This window comes from Suncus etruscus, chromosome 5, assembly GCF_024139225.1.
Source record: "Suncus etruscus isolate mSunEtr1 chromosome 5, mSunEtr1.pri.cur, whole genome shotgun sequence".
Taxonomy (NCBI): Eukaryota; Metazoa; Chordata; class Mammalia; order Eulipotyphla; family Soricidae; genus Suncus; species Suncus etruscus.
Genome location: NC_064852.1, coordinates 463,979 through 485,854, shown reverse-complemented (window position 1 = coordinate 485,854; position 21,876 = coordinate 463,979). Strand labels below are relative to the sequence as shown.

The 21,876-nt window shown below is 45.8% G+C and overlaps 1 protein-coding gene across 1 annotated transcript in view; it reads left to right on the top strand.

The window, feature by feature from the left end:
* MRRF (mitochondrial ribosome recycling factor) overlaps window positions 1-16,893 on the top strand; it is a 62,294-nt gene extending 45,401 nt beyond the window's left edge. The window contains exons 5-6 of the mRNA XM_049773076.1: window positions 5,601-5,760; window positions 16,393-16,893. Coding sequence (XP_049629033.1) covers window positions 5,601-5,760; window positions 16,393-16,470 — 238 coding nt within the window. The 3' untranslated portion in view covers window positions 16,471-16,893. The remainder of the gene's footprint in view (window positions 1-5,600; window positions 5,761-16,392) is intronic.
* Window positions 16,894-21,876: the final 4,983 nt, after the last annotated feature.

Sequence of the window (21,876 nt, the reverse complement as noted above, 5' to 3'; positions counted from 1 at the left end):
GACCCCAGTTTTCAGCCCCCAAACTGGTGTCCATTTGACTTTTCTTCAGATCAGTTGTAATGCTCTGGGGGCTGGGCTGATTACATGGTGGCAGCTGTGGGATATGGGTGAGCTTGTATTTTGAATGCTCTACACCAGCATCTGGCTTAGGGGCTAGCAGCTGCTAGGTGCCCAGTAAGTTGCTTTTGAATGAAAATGATGACCTAAATGTAGAAGAAGTGAATGCTGAAAAGAGGGGAGTTCAGAACCTCATGTGGGGATCATGAGGGTTTGAAAAGCACAGTTGGTAAAGGGCGACGTAGGTCTCAGAAAGTCGGCACGCTGAAGCACAGATTGTGTGTTGTCTCTTCCCTTCCCTGCCGATAAAGACTTTGGTAAATAAACTCATTGTTTGAGGATGCCACCCTGGCTGCCAGAATGAACGTGATTTTTTGTTTGTTTCTTTGCCTTTTTGGGGTTTTTTGCATCATGTTTTGAATTTGTTTCCCACTCATGTTTTTTATGTTCTGTCTTTTCTCTTCTCTGTTCCTTCCTCTGCCCCCACTAGCTTCAGTGCTCCTAGTCCCTCTGAAGGGTGGGTGCTGTGTGTGTGTGTGTGTGTGTGTGTGTGTGTGTGTGTGTGTGTGTGTGTGTGTGTGTGTGTGTGTGTGTGCATGTCCCACATGTTCTCTTTTTAAATGAGAAAATCAAGACAGGACGTTCTGACTACCTGGGTCCTGGTTTCTTAGGCAGGTAGAAAAGGGTGTAGAAAGAAAGAATCAGAGGGGAGGGAGTGGAAGCAGTGGGGGGTGGAGCTAGGCCTTGGAGGACCCAACAGAGGGAACCCCTTCTCTTGCCCTTCCCTACTTGGACTAAAATTACTTCCCCCAGCCTCATGATTATTTTTGTTTGCTTTTGTTTTGTTTTGTTTTACAAAATGAAGAATGAAGAAAGCACTTTTGAGAAATCTGTCCTCTGTAGCTGGTGCCTTTGCCTTATTTTCCTTGAAACCAGGGTTTTGTGGCTGTAACATGTGGAAACCCCAGGTCTGTGGCACAGAGTGATCTTGTTGTACCTCTCTGGTCTTTTTTTGTTTCGTTTCGTTTTGTTGTTTTGTTTTTGGGTCACATCAGGTGCTGCTCAGAGGTTATACCTGCCTCTGTGCTCAGAAATCGCTCCTGGCAGGCATTGGGCGGGGGGGGGTGGGGGGGGGGGTGGCGACCACGACCATATGGGATTCCAGGATTCGAACTACCGTGCATCCTGGATCGGCTGCATGCAAGGCAAATGCCTTGCTGCTGTGCTGTCTCTCCGGCCCCACCTCTCTGGTCTTTTGCTCTCTAACTTTGGGCTCCCACTGAGCTTCTGCCTGCAGCGCCCTTTTCCCCCCTGTAACTTGTATCCTGCATCCTCCACACTTCCTGAGAGAAGGAGCTGAGCTTTCTCTCTGCTCCTCCCACCACTGCTCCATCCTTCTGCTTTTCCTGAGCTGTGGTTGACAAGTCTGTTCCCCACCACCACAGAACTCATTGGGGAGCAGAGCCAGGCCTGTCCCTTCTCTAGCACCTCAGCCTTGCTTGGGGTCTGGCACCCCTCACTTGGTCCTGGTGAGCAGATGCATGCCAAGAGCAGAGCCAGGCCTCAACACCAACCGACTGGGTCTGAACCCTAAAACACAAACCAGCGTGTGCTTACAGACCCCCCAAGAGTTCGAGAAGGGGCTGATCGGATGCATTAATCACTGGTTTGGAAAGGAATGAAAATATTTCCATAATATAGCATGCTTCTTTTCTAAAACAGATGTGCTCTCATTGTTCCATGAGGAAGTAATTAAGTGTAGTTGATTAAAACATTCACGAGTGATATCATTGATTTGAGGCTACTACATTTATGGTAATCTTTCTTAGAGTGTGTTCTGTCTGCTTTTCTCTGTCACCTGTAAGATGCTTTTATTTTGTTTATTATTATTTTCGAGGAGGGGCGGTGTGGGGATCAAACTCAGGGCCTCACACATGCAAAGCAAGTACTCTACCACTGAGCTCCATCCCCAGCCTTGACCGTTATATTAGAGGTTAGGAGACCCAGGGCTGTATAGCTTGCCCCAGGATCTCGTCAGCTTTGTGATGAGAGAAATTGGACTGGCTTCCTGTGACCCTAAGGACTTCCTTTTATTTGCTTGTATTTCATTTGGTTTGAGGGCCACGTCCAACTGTACTCAGGGGCTTACTCCTGTGCTCAGGGATCACGCCTAGCAATCCTGGGGGGTCATTTGTGGTGCCAGGGGAATGAACCTGGGTTGGCCAGTTGCAAGGCAACTGTGCTTTCTCAAGGTCTTGTATTTTAAGTTTCTGTCTGCCTCAGCACCCAAACCAGCATGTTCTGCTTTTCTTCCTTTCCACCTTCCTTTGTCACTCTGTGCCTTCCTCACTCTGCTCTTTTCCTTTTTGCAATTTATTTGGGGGGGGGGGGCATTTTGGGCCACACCTGGTAATGCTCAGGGGTTACTCCTGGCTCTGCACTCAGTAATTACTTCTGACAGTGCTTGGGAACTATATGGACTCCATCCTACCCTACCTGCTGTACTATCACTCTGGCCCTTAGATTATTTTTAGGTTTATTATTCCTTAGATTATTTTTAGGTTGTTGCCTCTGTGTTTGCATCCTTTTTTTTTTTTTTTTTTTTTTGGTTTTTGGGTCACACCCAGCTACCCAGGGTTACTCCTGGCTCTGTGCTCAGAAATCGCTCCAGGCAGAGGCTTGGGGGACCAGATGGGATGCCAGGATTCGAACCACAGTTCGTCCTGTATCAACTGCTTGCAAGGAAAACACCCTACTACTCTGCTATCTCTTCAGCCCCTGTGTTTGCATCTTGCATCTAAAAAGATTTTTATGAATTTTAAAAGTACGTACCTCTGAGAACGGATGTTAAAAATGTCACATTTACATGAACATAAACAGTGTATTTTATTAAGGTCAAATTGGACATGTTGTAGTTTTGTTTTCTCGAGTAAAATTTTTTGAGTCTTATTTTATATGTTGTGGGTCATTTGGGATTTTTTCTCAGGTAAAATCTTAAAAAAGTTGGCTAGATAAATTTTTTTTCTTAGAGCTTATCTAAATGGTAGGGTTCTTATCCAGATTACATCTGTAATCTAAGATTTAAACGCTTTTTGCTAGAGAAGCTTTAGAAGTTTCTTATAGGCTCAGACCTTGTTATTTTCTGCCCCTCCTTATATTTCAGCAGGATTAAGTTTTTGGAATCAGTGGATCAAATTTTTTAATTTTCCTGTTTCTTTCCTATGCTGACATATGCTTTGGCGGAACAAAAAAGAGACCTAAACATGTCAGCATGATTTTTTTGTTGTTGTTCAGTGGATTAGAAACCATAAAAGTAACAAGATCTGATCCAAATTTCTAAAATCCTGACATGGTGGTTTTGTCCTTTCTCGTCCGAAGATTTAGACCGCTGACTTGAAAAAGCTTTTCTGCCTGGAAGTAGAAATCATGGCAGCAGACCTTAGTGTCTTTGAGATCAATGACGAGGGGCAGCCAGGCGGGCTAGAGGAAAGAGGCCAGAATGGCTGCAGGCTGCCACTCTTGCAGGGCTGACCTCAACAGCGGAGCCTCAGATTTCTCAGTGGGATGGGAAATGGTTCACATCCACTGTGACAACGGGGTGAGGGTAGTCAGTGCTCACGTGGCACAGGTGGACTTCACAGTGGTACAATCTGGATAGTTTGATGTGGGAAACCCCTGCACTGCTCACTTCCAGGTAGCGTTTTCATCGCACAGTCAACTACTTCCTCTGACTCTCCATGTTTCTTAAAATTCTCATCCCAGGAGGGAGAAAATACCAACTAGGTGGCATTCAATCCTGTTTTTATTTTTAATTTTTGTTGTGGGCCACTCCTATGTTTGTTTTGGGGCCACTTCTAGGTGCTTCGGGGCTTCCTCCTGGCTCTGAGCTCAAGGATCACTCCTGGCAGGGCTAGGGGGATTATTTGGGGTCAGGGATTCTAGCCAGGTTGTTCGTGTATGAGGCAAGCATCCAACCAGGTGTTCATGATCTTTCAGTACAAGCCTTTCCAATCTTGTCTTCCACACCTTCCTCCTGATCTCTTTTCCTCTTAATTTCTCAGACGAAATCTGGTCTCTGAAGCTTCCAAACTGTCCAGACATGTCCTCCCTTCCTGCAGCTTTGCTCTGCCCTCTTCCATTCATCCAAGAGTGCTCCGGGAGGCCATTGGCAGGTCACCCCTTTAGACAATAGAATCCCTTTCTGGTTCTTGCTGTGTGGTGGAGCCTAGTCCTCACTGCCAGGCCATTGATGGATGTGCCTACTCAGCATGATATGTAGCACACAGTGACTTTGAACACCTCTGCCTTGTAGGGAAACCCACTCTTGGGGCTTTCTGCTCTGAGTTTTTATTTTATTTTTTATTTTGCTAAAGCAGATAATTTTTTGTTTTCTTATTTGTGCGTGCCATACCCTATGATGTTCAAGAGTTATTCTTAGCTCTACCCTTTGGATCACACCTGTGGGGATTGGGGGACCATATGTGATGGTGGGGATTGAATCAGGGGTGGCGGCCTGCAAGGCAAACACCTTACCCACTGTACTGTCTCCTGACCCAATGCTAACTCCAAGTTACACACTATGTGGGGCTTCTGAGGTAATGGTGAAGGCTTCTTACTGTAGAAATAAAACCAGAATTTTAGTGAACTCAGCTTGACTAATAACAGTACTCACACTTCTGCATGATTTCTTCATGAGAGTCTTCTCGTATTGCCCCCTCCCCATGCTCCAACAAAACCTGGTGATTTTCCTGAGCTGCCTTTGGTTCCAGTGGCACCTTGTGCTCTACCGCTCCCATAGTGTGTCTCCCTCTGTTCTGCGACTATGTCTTGTGTCTCTCCCAAGCCAGACTCCCTCAGAGCAGGGCAGAGGGCTCTCACGCTCACTGCATTCACTGTCTTCTTATGGCATCGTTGCCCATTTCCTTGCTTTAGTGGGAGAGAAAGGAATTCCTGGGATTGATAAAGAAAAGATGAGAACGGCTTCCTTTATTGAGCACTTACAAGATGTCAGGGTCTGTCCCAAACATCTTTTTTGTGCCACACCGGTGATTCTCAGGGGTTACTCCTGGATCTATACTCAGGAATTATTCCTAGTGGACATAGGGGACTATATGGATGCTGGGGATAAAACCTGGGTAGGCTGTGTACAAGGCAAGTACCCTACCTACTGTACTATCCCTCCAGCCCCAGTGCTAAGCATCTTAAATGCATCATCTCATACCATTGTCACGGTGTCCCCTGAAGATGGGTCCTATTCCCCTTACATAGATGGTGATTTTGGCGGGGGAGTCAGTTCTTCATCTAAGGAGTGCATGGCCAGGAGTCAAGAGCATCTACCTTGACTCTCAGTTTTATTCTTCAGTGGACTCTCCTGAGCATGTCTATAGTGTGTTGCAGGAACATGGAGAGCACCACTGTCTAAAGACGGTGGCAAACTCAATTGCACACAGGTACCTGAAGGAAGGATGGCTGAATTATTGACCAGCTATTAATTATAGAGGATAATGTCGTGGGAATTTCTTTGTTCTTTTGTCTCTCATCAGGGTGACACGAGAGCACAGGGAAATGATGGTGAAACTGGCCAAGCAGAGTACCAACAAGGCCAAAGACTCCCTGCGGAAGGTTCGTACCAATGCGATCAATAAGCTGAAGAAATCAAAGGACAAGGTCTCCGAGGACACCCTCAGGCTCATAGAGAAACAGGTACCATGACCCAGAGAGTCCCTCGTACATGTCTGCAATGAGGAAAATTGGGACCTTCCTTCTCCTTGCTCTTTGCTCTTGGAGCAGCAATGGAAGAATCTGTTCTGTACCCTGGGAAGAAGGTGGAGAAAGTGATGGTGGCCTTTACACTCTGTTCCAGTCTCTGTGCTGAACACGTGCCCCCACTTCCTTTATCCCTGTGACTAGAAGGCTCTGAGGAAACCACACTTCAAAGACGCAGAGGGCGTGTGCAATCATTGCTGACGAGTGCTGGGATCTGAGTGCAGGCACATACTTCAAGGCCGACAGTGAATGCTCACCTAGTCTTTGTGGCTATGTGGCTGGTGTCTCGGTGCTGGGAAGTCAAGAGATGCCGTTGTCCTTAGCAGGCTGAGTATTGGTGTTGATTCTGGAGCAAGACCTACAGGAGCTACTGGACTGATATAGGGAGACCAGGACAGTGGGAGTGTGTGACTTGAACCCAGATGAGGCTGGGACTGGAGAGAGAAGACAGGGTGAGGTCACTGATTGTCTGGTGGAACTTGAATGGGAAATCTGCCTGGAGACTTCCTTGTTACTCTGCACTTTTCTCAGCCCTCTGTGGTCATGGCAATGTTTTATAACACATTCCCTCAAAACCCAATGGTTTACAATATCCAGTCTTGTTACTGTCTTTCTGCCTCTCAGCTGGGAGGCATCTGTTCTAGGCCAGGCTCAGTGGGCTGGCTCTCGGCCTTAGATGGGGTTCAGGTTCGCTTTGTATGTCTCAGGCTTCTGGAGACAACAGGCTTCCCTGGGCATCTTTTCATGGCAACAGCAGATGCTCAACAGCTTGAGTACATTTTGACCACTTACTCATGTCATGTCCTATTGGCAAAGCAAGTCATATGGGCCAAGCTCCTTCTCTCTAGATAGGTAAATCTTTAAGAAGCAGGTATCTATGAAATAATAATCTAAGCTACCACAGCGTCGTAGTCACTTGATGTGCTTATAAAAATACATATAGTGGGGGCCGGCGAGGTGGCGCTAGAGGTAAGGTGCCTGCCTTGCAAGCACTAGCCAAGGAAGGACCGAGGCTCGATCCCCCGGCGTCCCATATGGTCCCCCCAAGCCAGGGGCAATTTCTGAGCACTTAGCCAGGAGTAACCCCTGAGCATCAAATGGGCGTGGCCCGAAAAACCAAAAAAAAAAAAACATATAGTGGGGCCAGAGCAGTAGTACAAAAGTTAGCGTGCTTGCCTGGTATTGACCAACATGGGTTCCATCCCTGTACCTCTATGGCCCCAGGAGTGATTCCCGAGTACAGAAACAGGAATGACCCCTGTGTATTGCTGAAGTGGCCCAAAACAAAATTATATATATATATATATATATATATATACACATATGTATAGATACATAAACATACATATATAAATACATACACTGTATGCTCAGTCACCTAATGTAGATTTTTAGAATTTTGGTCCTATCTATAGAGTCTTCTAGTTCCATGAGTCTAACTATGAATGTATGTGTTTAAGTTACCCAGGACTGAAGCGCAGGTTCTGTAGGGAGGAATCTGGGTTCAATCCCCTGCCCCACGTGGTTCCCCCATTCACCACCGGAAGCAGCCCCTGGGCAGTGTGGTGAGAATATTCCCCAAGCTCTGTTGGATGTGTTTCCAAGATAGACAGACAGATTCTACCCTGGATGATCCTGCAAAAACGAAATGTGTCTAGTGGCCCAGAAGCCACACAGGGTATGCCTGGAACTGCACCAAGGGAGCAAAAGATTGTCCTGCACTTGGGACATCAGACCTTAGGGAAGTCCCCAACTTTTCTCCTCTCCAAGCATTACCTCAGGGGGTCGGAGGCTGGCCTAATTTTTTCCAAGCCTTGGGGTAGCTGGGCAAGCTGAACCACTCCTGTGTGTCTCCTAGAGTATCCCGTCTCCAAGTTCCATCATTGGCCTTTCCGTTGTTTCCTGCTGGAAAGCTTCTGGGGCCCCATCCTTCCAGGCACACCTTTCTCTGAGGCCTGGGCATCAGCTTCAGGGTCCAGATCTCAGGTTTCTCTTAGAGGGCGAATGATTGGAGCATTGTAGACATGACCCAAGGACAGAGATATTGCTGGAAACAGTTCATCGCTGAGCCTAACATTTCACTCTTCAGATTAGAGTGTTTCCTTTGGTGCATATTACTGTCTGTCTTTTCAAATGTGTCATGCTACTAACTCAGTCAGGTTTAGCGTGATGTTTTGAAAGCTTGAGAAATCTCATCTCCCAGAGATGAGCATTGTTGGCATTTTAGTATGGCCTTTCAATCCATATCTGAGCATATAGGTAATACTGCAGGACAACTATCTGACAACATCTATTTACCACCCAGCTAATGCAGTCATTTCAGTTAATATGTTATTGTTTTAGAGTTCCTTCTTGTCTTTATTGTTAATAAGTTCATTTAGTGTTTTCTAAGTAAAAATTTAGGAATAGCCGGGGCCGGAGCGATAGCACAGCAGTAGGGCATTTGCCTTGCACGCAGCAGACCCAGGATGGACCTCAGTTCGATCCCCCAGCATCCCATATGGTGACCCCTGAGCGTCACCAGGTGTGGCCAAAACAAAAAAATTTCAGAGCCAGCTATATCTAGTCTTTATTTTGTTCCTTTTTTCTCTGATAGAAGCTACTGATTGAGAGATTTTACTGTGTTTTGGGTTTAGTTTTTTTTGGGTTTTGGTTCACACCCGGCAGCGCTCAGAAATCGCTCCTGGCTCTGTGCTCGGAAATTGCTTCTGGCTGGCTCAGGGGACCATATGGGATGCCGGGATTCAAACCACTGTCCTTCTGCATGCAAGGCAAATGGCCCTACCTTCATGCTATCTCTCCAGCTCCCCAGCCCCTGGGTTTTGTTTTGTTTGTTTTTTTGTTTTGTTTTTTTTTGGTTACACCCGGCGGTGCTCAGGGGTTACTCCTGGCTGTCTGCTCAGAAATAGCTCCTGGCAGGCACAGGGTACCATATGGGACAACGGGATTCAAACCAACCACCTTTGGTCCTGGATCGGCTGCTTGCAAGGCAAACACCGCTGTGCTATCTCTCCGGGCCCTGGGTTTTGTTTTTAAGTATCCAAGGCAGAGACTAGTTGTAGCTTTATCAAACATTTTTCCAAAAAATTTGTTTTTTCCAGATTATCAAAATAGCAAACACATTGTACAAAATTGTAGACAATGTAGAGAGTTCTAGTTTTAAGAGGCCCCATTAAAAACATACTAAGGGAGTAATTTACCCCTGATTTCCACATTACAGAAACAACTGCTTTTAATATTTCAGAATTATCTTTCCTCTCATTTTAAAATCCAGTTTTATTTTTAACTAGTTTTTTAACATGATTGAGAACATATAGTATATGTACAATTTTATATCTAGCTTTTAATTTTCTGTTTAGCATGAAACCCATTGGTATTTTCTTGTTTCTTAAAAATCTCTTTGAAAACAGCCATTTCTAATGGATGCAAAACAGTCTGTCTTGTGGTTATACCATAATTCACTTTCGTAAGCCCTCTTTTGGACACTTGGTTTGGGCTATACTTTTGTTATTCTAAAATAAGGTTGGAGCGCATATTTGTGGATATAAATCTTTATTGACATAATCTTTCCAAGATATAGCCCCAAGTGTAGAATTACAGCATAGAAAGAAGGCATGTTTTTTTTAAGTTCTTGTTTCCTACTGACTAAATCACTCAGGGCTGTTTTTTGTTTTTGTTTGTTTTTTTGTAAATACATCTATTAAAAAATAATCTTTTTTTCATTTTTTTCTAATCCCTAATATTTGACCTTCAAATCCCCCCCCCCACCTAAACTTCTAATTTTTGACATGCAATTAGTATGCGATACTTTCATGACCATATCCAAGAGAAAAGATTATTTCTTGTGTTTATTTTTGTTTTGGAGTCACACCCAGCAGTGCTCAGGGATTACTTCTGGTTCTGTACTCGGGAGTCACTCCTGACAGTGCCCAGGGGAACAATTGCAATGCTGAGGATTGAACCAGGTCGGCTGCACTCAATGCAAGAGCCCATGCGTTATAACTACAGCAGCTGCCTGCCCAACGCCACTTCCACAGTGCTCCAGGCTCTCATGGTAGTGCTGGGGTCAAACTAGACCTTGCTCATGGCAAGGCATCTGCTCTTCCTCATGAACCACGTCCCCCTCCAGTATGGTTATTTTTTATATAATTCCACCCAGACTTTGTTGTATATACTATCATAGTCTATGCCAAGATTTACTCATTTCTAATTTACTAATTAGTTTATCTGAAATAAAGTGCCAAAATCTTTTCTTTGGAGGCATCCCTTGATGTACGATATATGATAGTAGGAGAACAAAATTTGTCTGAATTATGACATTGGGAAAATAAGTTGCTTTATTTCCCATTTTCTGTCATTTGTATAAATAGTTATAATAGTATTTTTCAGATAGGTTTTTTTTTTTTTTTTTTTTTTTTGGTTTTTGGATCACACCCTGGCTCTGCACTCAGAAATCGCCTTTGGCAGGCTCAGGAGACCATATGAAATGAGGGAATTGAACCACCATCAGTCCTAGGTCGACCAGGTGCAAGGCAAATGCCCTTCACCATGCTAGATCTCCGGCCCCCTGAGATAGCTTATGGGTCCCATCCCTGGCACCACCACCAGAAGAGGCTCTGAGAATCGAGGTGGGAGAAGCCCCTGAATACTGCTAGATATTGTACCCAAACAGACAGGTTTTCCTTAGTACTTTATTTGATAGTACCCAGGGCTTACTCCTCGCTCTGCACTCAGGGATCACTCCTGGTTGGGTCAGGGAACCATATGGAATTTTGGGAATCAAACCCGGGGCAAGCACCTTTCTCACTGTGCAATCATTCTGTCCTCTTCTCTAATACTTAAAAAATAAAAAATTAGGGGCCGGAGAGATAGCATGGAGGTAAAGCGTTTGCCTTTCATGCAGAAGGTCATTGGTTCAAATCCCGGGTCCCATATGGTCCCCAGTGCCTGCCAGGGGCTATTTCTGAGCAGATAGCCAGGAGTAACCCCTGAGCACTGCCGGGTGTGGCCCAAAAACCAAGAAAAATAAAATAAATAAAAAATAAAAGATGAATGGCCAGAATGTTAGTACAGTAGGTAGGGCCCTTACACGTGGCTGGCTCTGTTTGATCCTCAAGATCCCATATGGTTCCCTAAGTCCTGCCCGAAGTGATCCCTGAGCACAAAGCTGGAAGTAAACCTAAGCACCTTCTGCTATGGTCCCCAAAAAAGTTTTTTTAAAGCAAACGACAACATAATTACAACGGAAATTCCATTTAAACAAAATATCTTGTGTTCATGAAAAGGCTGCCAGCTTATCTACATCAAAACATTGTTCAAAAATACAATACAAAAATCCCTTCCTCACACCTATATTCATTGCAGTACTATTTACAATAGCCAGACTCTGGAAACAACCAAGATGCCCTTCAACAGATGAGTGGCTAAAGAAACTGTGGTACATATACACAATGGAATACAATGCAGCCGTCAGGAGAGATGAAGTCATGAAATTTTCCTATACATGGATGTACATGGAATCTATTATGCTGAGTGAAATAAGTCAGAGGGAGAGAGAAAGATGCAGAACAGTTTCACTCATCTATGAGTTTTAAGAAAAATGAATGACTTTTTTAGCAGTATCTCAGAGACAAGAGAGACGTGGGCTGGAAGGTGCAGCTCATGACATGAAGCTTACCACATAGAGTGATGAGTGTAGTTAGAGAAATAACTACACTGAGAACTATCATAACAATGTGAATGAATGAGGGAAGTAGAAAGCCTGTCTCGAGTATAGGTGTGGGTGGGGTGGGGAGGAGGGAGATCTGGGAAATTGGTGGTGGGAATCTTGCACTGGTGAAGGGGGGTGTTCTTTACATGACTGAAATCATACAACTACAATCATATTTGTAATCATGGTATTTAAATAAAGATAATTTAACAATAAAAAAAGAAAAAAAACATTAGTGTTAGTCATTTCAGGTAATGGGAAATAGAATGGTTTAAATTGTATTTTTATGAGAAATGTATTTTTAAACTTTTTTTCCCAGAAATTTATCTTGAGATCAGATATTTCAAAGACATTGTACAGAAGAGTTTTCTTTTTGATGTACAGGAGTGAAACGGTTGGGTTGTAGGCTTGGTTCCTGTAATCATGCTTGACCCTCAGGGCCCTGGCCCAGGCCAGCCCTGCTGAGGTACGCTTGCCCACCGCTCGCCTTCGCAGGGCTGTGCCATCTGCCAGCCTGCTGTTTCACCTTCGCTGGGTCAGCTAGAAGCGACCTCAGAACATGAAAGCACTTGGCAGAGACTACCAGTGAATGTGGCCAAGACCCTTTCACTGCTGCCTTTCTCTGAAGTGAAGTGAGACAGTGCCGGGTACAGAGGGAGGGACAGACCCTGGCTAAGTGAGGCTGTGGGTGGGAGCTACACCGGCCTGGCAGAGCGCATGTTCTGATCCATGCAGGCTGCCTGCCCCCGGGTACTGTCCTCTGCACCCACTGCCCCTTTTCTGTCTCTACACACCATTTCCCTAAACCTGTACGGAACAGTTGATGCCCAGTCCCTTTGATCCTTTCCTTGGGGCTGGAGGGCAGTTAGGCCACACCTGGTGGCTGGTACTCAGGGATCACTCCTGGCAGTGCCTGGGAGTCGAAATAGCCACATGCAAGGCAAGTCTGTCTGTCTCCTTCTGCCCCGACCCCGCTATTGTCCGACTCCCTCCAAGCTGTCTGAGGCAGCATATTGTCATGGAAAGAGCTTTAGGTGCTGTGCAGAGAGAAACCCTAGCTCTTTCGCTTGTCTAGTGCTGGATGAACCAGTGGCTTTGCCTTCTGAGCCTCCCCTTCCTTACCTGTGAGGTGGGAGCCATGGTGCTTGTCTTAGTGGCTTACTAACAGGACCCCAAACTCACCAGGCTTGAACCTTTATAACCCTCCATAACTGTTTGGTCCAGGGCCAACCTGCCCCACTTGCAGCCTTGTGGGACTGACCAACTGGCTGACCTGAGGGACGAGACCAGGGCTTGTGGACTTCCGAAAGGAATGAGCAGCAATCTCAGTAGCCAGCAGCAGCGGACAAGTTCTTGCCTTGGTCCCACTTCTGACTGTTGGGTGGGTCCGTTAATATTTTGTGCCTCCGGGTCAGAGAGATAGCCTGGAGATAAGGCATTTGCCTTGCATGCAGGACGGTGGTTCCAATCCCGGCATCCCATATGGTCCCCCGAGCCTGCCAGGAGCGATTTCTAAGCGTAGAGCCACGAGGAACCCCTGAGCGCTGCCAGGTGTGACCCCCCGAAAAAAAAAAACATTTTGTGCCTCGATGAAGCCATCTTTATACTGGGGATAACACCTCACCTGTGGCACTCACCGCAGAGCTCTGTGAGGTAGATGACTGCAGACCAAATGCTTCTGCGTGGTCTGAACTTAGGTGCAACCACCTGCACCGGAGTGCTGGTTAATGGTCCTGCTCTGTGAAGGGCGACCATGGCACTTTGGGTATGTTTCGAGGACTGGGTGAGTGATACCTTTATACTCTTAGTGGAGGAAGCAAATGGCAGCCATTGCTGTGCCATAGTATTAAGAAGCCCAAACAAAGGACCTGGTGAAAGCACCAGCACACTGGGGCACTTTGGGGACATGGGATATTTAGAAAGTTAGTAAATATTTTCATTAATTGCTTAATTTGAAAAGAACTCAGGAAGTGATAGAAAAAAATCAGAGTAACACAAGCAACATTTGCATAGCTAACAACCAGTTGAAAACTGCTTGCATATTCATGATTTTATTTAGCCCTCAGGGACTTTTCTCCCTCCGGAAGGGACCAGCACCGTCCTTTTGGGAGACAGACTCAAAGGAAATCAGAACTCAAAGCAAGCAGATGACTTCTTCCACATTGTCACCTCTTTTGAGAATTTAACCCAAAACCCCATATCAGCTTGTTGTCCTCTGACCTCTGTCTCCCATAGTCCCTGTCCAGCCTCCATTTTTTTTTTTCTGAGAAGGGTCTTCTGGCCCTCCCGATGCTAGTCCTTGGGAAGGACAAGGGGGAGCTGCTTGTAAGTTAAACTCCAGGGCCCAGGGCTGTTCGTGTAGCAGCCTCTCGACCTTTCTGAGCCCAGAGAAGCTGCACCCCCAGGAGCTGCGTTTTTTCATCTCAGAACCAGTGCTAGGAGGAGAGCTGTTCTGTCTCCCTGCCTCAGGATAGTTGCTCCAAATATTTTTCATTTCTACTTTTTTTCAGTGCAGGTTGTTCCTAGCTCCTGGCCACTGTGGTCTGCACACAATAGTGTCCACAGCCGCTGAGCCTTGAACACAGATCCTGGGCATCATGATGTTCCTTCAAAGCATCCATGCAAGGCCTCCTCTGGCCTTAGGCGAGGAGGAGTCCAGTTTACCTACTGAGCCTTACTCTGTGTCTCATCCTCAGCAGCAGTGTGAACTTATTGCAGAAAATTCGGAAAATTGGGAGTGCCCAAAAGCATTCGCAATTACTCATTTTAGTAAATATTCCTGAGCACTCACTAGGTATCAGGTCTTAACGTTAGATGTGACAGATGAGGGCATGAATAATGCATCACCTATCCTCTCATCACTGAGAGATAATCACTATTAATATTTTGACATGTATCCTTCCAGTTTAAAGAAATATGCATATTTTTAAAACATCTGAGAATGTTTCTACTATGTAGATGCATGATTTTGGGACCTGCCTTTTCTTTAATTCAGGGACTAACATGAGCATGTTTCTGTGATACTATAAATAATTCTTGAAGTATATCTTTTTTCTGATTATAAAGGCAATTCATGCTTGTTATCAAACTGAAGCATTCAACATTTCAGAAATAAGCATTGAAATGTTTTTCACAGTTATATCCCCTCTGTAGAAAATTGACACCCTAACTATCTTTAGTGGTTGAATGTATAAAAACTACTTTTCTATTCTATCATTTGAAAGTTTTTTTATTATTAAAACTGAAGCTTAGAGAAATATATTTGCATGTAGAACTTAGGAAGATTGTTTTATTTTGTTTTGTTTTGTTTTTGGGTTTTTGGGCCACACCCGTTTGACGCTCAGGGGTTACTCCTGGCTATGCGCTCAGAAATCGTCCCTGGCTTGGGGGGACCATATGGGACACCGGGGGATCGAACCGCGGTCCTTCCTTGGCTAGCGCTTGCAAGGCAGACACCTTACCTCTAGCACCACCTTCCCGGCCCCAGGAAGATTGTTTTCAGATTCCAGTCATGTGGTAAATTCTCAGTTGATAAGAGTTTCAGGTTAAAAAAATAGTTGGAGCATTTGCTGGGCTGGAGGGATAGTGCAACTTGTAATGTACTTAGTTGCTTTGCATCAGATGACCAAATCCCTAGCACCCCATATGGTCCCCCTAAGCATTGCCAGGAGTGATACCTGAATGCAGAGTTAAGAGTAAGTTCTGAGCACCTCCAGGTGTGGCCCACCTCCCCGCCCCTCAAATAGTTGGAACATTTACTTTAGTGATATATGAGCTTATCTGTTTCATCATAACCTCCTGGCAGTGAAGATTATAATTAAAACTACAACATCAAATTATTGTTAGCCACGATAAAATACATTTTATATATTTATTTTATTTTACTTTATCTTATTTTGGTTTTTGGGTCACACCTGGCACCTCTCAGGGTTTCTCCTGGCTCTGCACTCAGAAATCGCTCCTGGCAAGCACGGAGGGCCATATGGGATGCCAGGATTCGAACCACTGTCTGTCCTGGATTGGCTCTGTACAAGGCTGTGCTATTACCCCCTCCCCCGGCCGCTATAAAATAAATTTTAATTTGCATTTTTCTTGTTAATCAGATGCACTTTGTCTTTTTCAGGATATATTTTCTGTGGTACTCTGGGCTTACTCCTGGTAAGGCTGGGCCCAGATGCAGTTCTGGGAAATGAACCCTGGTGACCCACATGTAAGGCCAATGCCTTACTCGCTATACTGTTGTTCTTGGTTCAGTCAGTATAAACGCTTCTTATAGCGAAGTATCTGAGATGCAGAAAATTCTAGAGGCTCATGAACAGCAGAGAATTGTATTCTGTAATAATGGTTAAGAATTTTGAGTTCTTGGGGCTGCAGCGATAGCACAGCAGTTAAGGCATTTGCCTTGTACGTGGCCGACCTGAGTTCGATCCCCGACATTCCATATGGTCCCCATAGCCTGCCAGGAATGATTTCTTTGCTCGGGGTAATCCCTGAGCACCACTGGATGTGACCCAAAAACTAAAACCAAAACAAAACAAAAAAGAATGAGCTCTGAAATCAAGCTGGTTTGGGACTAAATATAACTATTGATACTTTATAGCTACGTCTCCAAAATGAGTATTCTCACTGCCTCAGTGTCCTCTTCTGTAAATGGGGATGATGATGGCAGTGGTACCTATCTTGTGTGGTTGTTAGGAATCTGTAAGTGTGTGTAGAAAGCTCTTAGAATAATGCTTGGTTAGAGCGAGCTTTTGCCACCACAATGTTTCCCAGGTTACTCTCTCCCAGTTCTGGAGTACCGCTTCTTCCTGCCATTTTTAGGCCTATTTTTCAGGTTTTCTCACCTTGTGTTTCTGCAGATCAGCCAAATGGCCGACGACACAGTTGCTGAGCTGGACCGACATCTGGCAGTGAAGACCAAAGAGCTCCTTGGGTGACAGAGTCAGAGGCAGGCGGTGCTCCAGAGCCTGCTTTCAGCGTGTCCAGGGTTGGCAGACAGCCCCTCTCTCCCCATCCACGTGGGAGACCATTGCCATGTGGCCAGTCCTTGGGAGGCCCAGCCTTCTTTTACCACCTCAATCGTTTTTTGGGGGGGTTTGGGTCACACCTGGTGGTGCTCAGGAGTTCCTCCTGGCTCTGCGCTCAGAAACTGCTCCTGGCAGGCTTGGAGGAAACATGCAGGATGCAGGGGATCCTACCCAGGTCAGTCCTACGTACAAGGTCAGCTGCATACAAGGCAAACTTCCTACTTGCTGTGCCATCACTCTGGCCCCTGTGGTCTAAGAATTTCTCTGGTCAAAGAATTTCCATTTCACACAGGAGGACCTTGATTCGGTGCACTTGCCAGGCAAGCTGGACATTTAGCACCACCGGCTGCTCATTCCTGGACCCTCCTCTTCCAGTCATTCAGGCCCATCCCCAACTTTGAACGCTACTTAGGGTTTTGGGATAATGTGAATTTTTCTTGTGGGTGGAGACCTTTGCTGGAAGTCCGTATACCTGGAGATAAAATCTAAATAAATTAGAGTCTCAGCCACAAAGGAAGATCTGAAGTAGGTCTGAGTCATGCTTTCTAAGGCTGTGTGTGTGTGTGTGACCACCCTGATCACATACATTGGTTTCCAGTAGCACCAACACACCAAACACACACACACACACACACACACACACACACACACACATACACACACACACACACAGTTTCCAGGAGCCTCGGATGTCGCCTAGAATGTGGTCGACACTCAGATGTTGCCACATTGGGCACTAGAGCTGCTCAGCACTTGCCAACTTGCTTTCCTGCCTTTCTCTCTCCACATTTTCATTTTGTCCTCAGTATTTTTTTTCTCAGTATTTGCTTAGCGATGGAATTCCTTTTCCCCCAGGCCCACTGTTATGACTCATCTTTGGTGTTGTATTATGATTAATTTAAAAGTCCCAGTGGTGTGGATGGTAGTGAGGCCTTTCTTGGCTCTATAGGTCTGGAGTTGCATGGTGACGCAGCAAAGAAATGATCCACATGCAGTCAGTTGAAGTTTAAGGAGAAGCCAAGCAGCCTCTTTCCTGCTTATCTGCATCCATCCTATGTCTCCTCTCTCTATCCCCCCCTAGAAAACCCCTTAATTACCAACCGCAGACCCCTCCCAGATGTGGTTGGTCTCACCATCCAGGTGAGATTAGCATATGACATTGGGGAGGGGTAACATTTGGATCCTGGACTTGGCTAAGTATTTTCCCCAACTATTTTTTTCTTTCACTTAATTCATTGACACCCCCCCCCCCCAATTTGTAGCTATCAGAAACAAAGCTATCAGAAACTACATACAGCCACATACAGGCAGTGGGTGATTTTTTTTTTTTCATCTTTACCATAACTTGCAAGGTGTATGTTAGCTGGTTTATATTTGGTATTGCTTAGGGGTTCCTCCTGGTTCTGAATTCAGGGGTCATTCTTGGTAGTTCTCTGGGGACCATCTGGGATGCTGGGGATTGAACATGCAAAGTAAGTGCCCTACTGTCACCTGGCCTGTTAGCTCATTTTTGTTGTTGTTTTGGTTTGGTTTGGTCTTTGGGCCATACCCAATGCTACTCAGGGAACCTTATGGGATGCCAGGGATCAAATTTGGTCAGCTACATGCAAAGCAAATGCCCCACCCGATGTACTATCTCTGTCTCTTGTTAGCCTATTTTAAAAGAGGAAAGTGTTGATTAAAATAATAAACAGAGAGTAGACTTGCCAGTATCAGAGAATTTGCCTAAAGGTGCAAAGTTAGTGAGTGAAAGAGGGTCTTATTACTCTCTTCTGGTTTCCTGTCATGGAGTAGTAAGGCTCAGTGAAGTGGCATGTTCCACCTGGGGTATGCAGTGACCAAGAGGCAGCCAGATCCTCCCAAGGCCCAGTCTGCAGTATGTGTTCTGCCCACTGCTTCTCTCATAAATTGAGCACCAGCTGTGGACTGTGCTCCGTGCTGGGTAGATGGAAATGGGAAAGACATGGCCCTTTGAGGGGTGCAGAGGGACCTGGACTGTGTCTTGTGTAGAAAGTGCAAAATTCAGGGGTTGGAATGGTAGCACAGTGGGTATGGTATTTGCTTGGCACGCAGCAGACTCAGGTTCGATCCTGGCATTTCATATGGTCTCCCACTTTCTGCCAAAAGTAATTTCTGAGCATCGAGCCAGGAGTAATCCCTGAGTGTTGCTGGGTATGATCCAAAACAACCACAAACAAGAAAGTGCAAAATTAAAATTCATTTCCATTTGCTGGATGCCTGCTGCTATGAACCTCCTTCCAGCAGCCGGCCTTTGGCTGCTTCATTCTTCTGACCCCCTCTGGAGCTGGAGGTCGGACCTTTATGCTTCTCCCTCAGTTCACTGCCCAGTGAGGACTCAGGGTCAGAATTTGATCAGCAGTGACAGACAGACCCTCACATACTGTCCTCCTGACTTACCTGTCCTCATTCAGGTCCCATCCAGCAGCCTGCAGGAGCCCTTTGGGGTCGGAAGTCAGCTGGGCAAGAAAAGGAAGAGAGACAGCAATCGAGGAACCTATTGTGGAGAAAGCCACATGGCAGGGGCTTTGCAACTGCCTTTCATGACTGGCCGAAATACCCCACCCCCAGCAAATGTGCTTCTCAAAGATACAGGATTTTTTAATAAACAGAGGAAATGATAAATTATGTTGTAACTCCACTCCAAAGGCATTTGGTTCTTAACAGCCAAATCCTCTGTAGTCTTTAAATAAACAAAAACTTATTTGGTGAACAGACGTGGGGAAAATGAAAGATTTTCAGTACTTGGGTTCCACATGTCAACAATTTCTCTCCTGTGTGTATGTTGGCCAAAGCCGTATATCATGATAAATGAAGAAAGGAAAGCCTCCAGCCCAGGGCGGCCAGACAGCTCAGCAAATGGCTTTCAGCTGATTGCTCTGTTTCGGTTGACATTTATCAAAGGGTTTCTCTGTTACTCTGAGTGTCAGAGCAGCAGTGAGGCCAGGGTGGGAATGAGACGGACTACCTGTTTAAATGTGCTGAATAACGAGTAAAGCCCGAGCTCGTCTCCTTCCTCCTTCAAACTTTTTTTTTTTTTTTTTTTTTTGGTTTTTGGGCCACACCCAGTGACGCTCAGCGGTTACTCCTGGCTATGTGCTCAGAAGTCGCTCCTGACTTGGGGGCCCATATGGGATGCCGGGGGATTGAACCGCTGTCCGTCCAAGTCTAGCGCAGGCAAGGCAGACACCTTACCTCTAGCGCCACCACCCGTCCTTCAAACTCTTTCTTAGGAAGACTGGGCCAGAGGGAGAGGACAGTGGCAAGGGCTCTTGCCTCCAGTGTAGCCGACCCAGATTCAATCCCTGGTGCCACCACATGTGTGATCCCTGAGTACTGAGTACTGCCAGGTGTTGTGGCTCAGACTCCCCTTCCTTCTGCCCCCTGCAACCACCCTACCCTGGAAAGTTCAGGTATGACTGTTCTCACTCTTGCCAGAAAATTGAATCACGCCTCTATTTAGTTCAGTTGCTTTCATAGTCCCACGGAAATATAGGCCAAAGAGAATTCAAAAAAATTTTTTGTTTGGTTTTTGGGCCATATCCAGTGATGCTCAGGGGTTAATCCTGGCTATGCCCTCAGAAATCGATCCTGGCTTGGGGGACCATATGGGACACCGGGGGATCGAACCGTGAGCTGTCTGTCCTAGGTTAATGCGTGCAAGGCAAACGCCCTACTGCTGCACTATCGCTCCAGCCCCAAAATCCTCAAAATCTTTTTGACTGTTTACTCTTTTTTTTTTTTTGGTTTTTGGTTTTTGGGCCATACCTGGCGGTGCTCAGGGGTTACTCCTGGCTGTCTGCTCAGAAATAGCTCCTGGCAGGCACGGGGGACCCTATGGGACACCGGGATTCGAACCAACCACCTTTGGTCCTGGATCGACTGCTTGCAAGGCAAACGCCGCTGGGCTATCTCTCCGGCCCGACTGTTTACTCTTTCCTTGCTAAGGTGCTTGTGCTTGCATGTAGTATGTGCCTATATGTGAGATCAACAAAAGGGGCTGTTCCAAGTTCGAAGCAAAACTTGTCACTGTTTCCCATCAGCTGTTCTATCCTTCAGACCTTTAAACATAAAGCCAGAGAACTGTTGTGGTCATATACGGGTCTTGTTTCTTTTGACTCAGCAAAAACATGTCCTTGCATGTACATAGATGTTGAATTAAATAATTAATTATGGAGCTGGATGGCGATGGATGGTGAAGGATGGAGGCCTTTGTTCTTAGGCCCCGGCCACGTGGCTTCATCCCCCAGGTCTGGGGTTCAGGAAAGTGACGGGTATAGAACTCACTCACAGCAGGCATCAGGAAACATCAGCTTTATTCATGCCCTATCCACCACATGTGTGTGGCCTATCTCATAACCTTCAAGCATTGCTATTCTTAGCTAGCCCTGCCTCTTAACTCCTTTCAGCCATCTTCCTTTGACCTCCATCCTGGTCGAAGACCAAAAGAGGCCAACACCCAAAAGCCCGAGAGACCAGCAGGGCAGACCCCTAATCCCCTTGCTCAAAGGTTTATCTACCTATTCCAAGACCCCTCCCAGGAATGGGCGGGGTCTTGCAGGTAAGGTCACACATAATATCTGGTTCCCAAGACCCCTCCCAGAAATGGGTAGGTCTCAGGTAGCTACACCTAAATCCAGGGTCTCAGATAGGTACACCTACATTTCCCCCTTTTCTGAAATATAAAGACCCTTTTGTAATTATGACTTCACCTTTAGCCAAAGGTGGGTTAATATTTTCATGAACCAACGTAATAGAGTGAGAATTAAATAGGTACACCTACACATAGAGACATGATTCATCCTTTCTCCTTCATTGAGGAGCATGATGGTTGTATGATGTAGCATAGCATGCTTAAGTACCCATGCTAGCTTAAAAATCATGTCAGGGCCCAGAGAGTGAGGCTAAGGCACTGGCCAGGGTTCATCACGTATGTTCCCTTGTGCACAAAGCCAGGAATAAGCTCTGAACAGAGCAGGGTGTGGTCCAGTCATACACCCCCATTCAGGACTGGATGTGGCTCAGCCATAAAAACTCTTCGGCCTTGTCAGTGTGAGATCCTAGGTTGGATTCACTGTACCTTAAAAAGTCATTTTAAGTGCAGTGGTAGATGTTTCTATTTGAAGATGTTTCTCTCTTATTGGCTTTGGGGCCACACCTGATTGTTTCCTTGTTGGAGATAAAAAAAAAATCAACTCTTTAATGTTTGGCTTATTTTCCCAACCTCACTGTCCACTGTGGGTCAGGAAACATACTAGGAACACTTGACATATGTTCCTGCATTTAAACTTCCAAAGA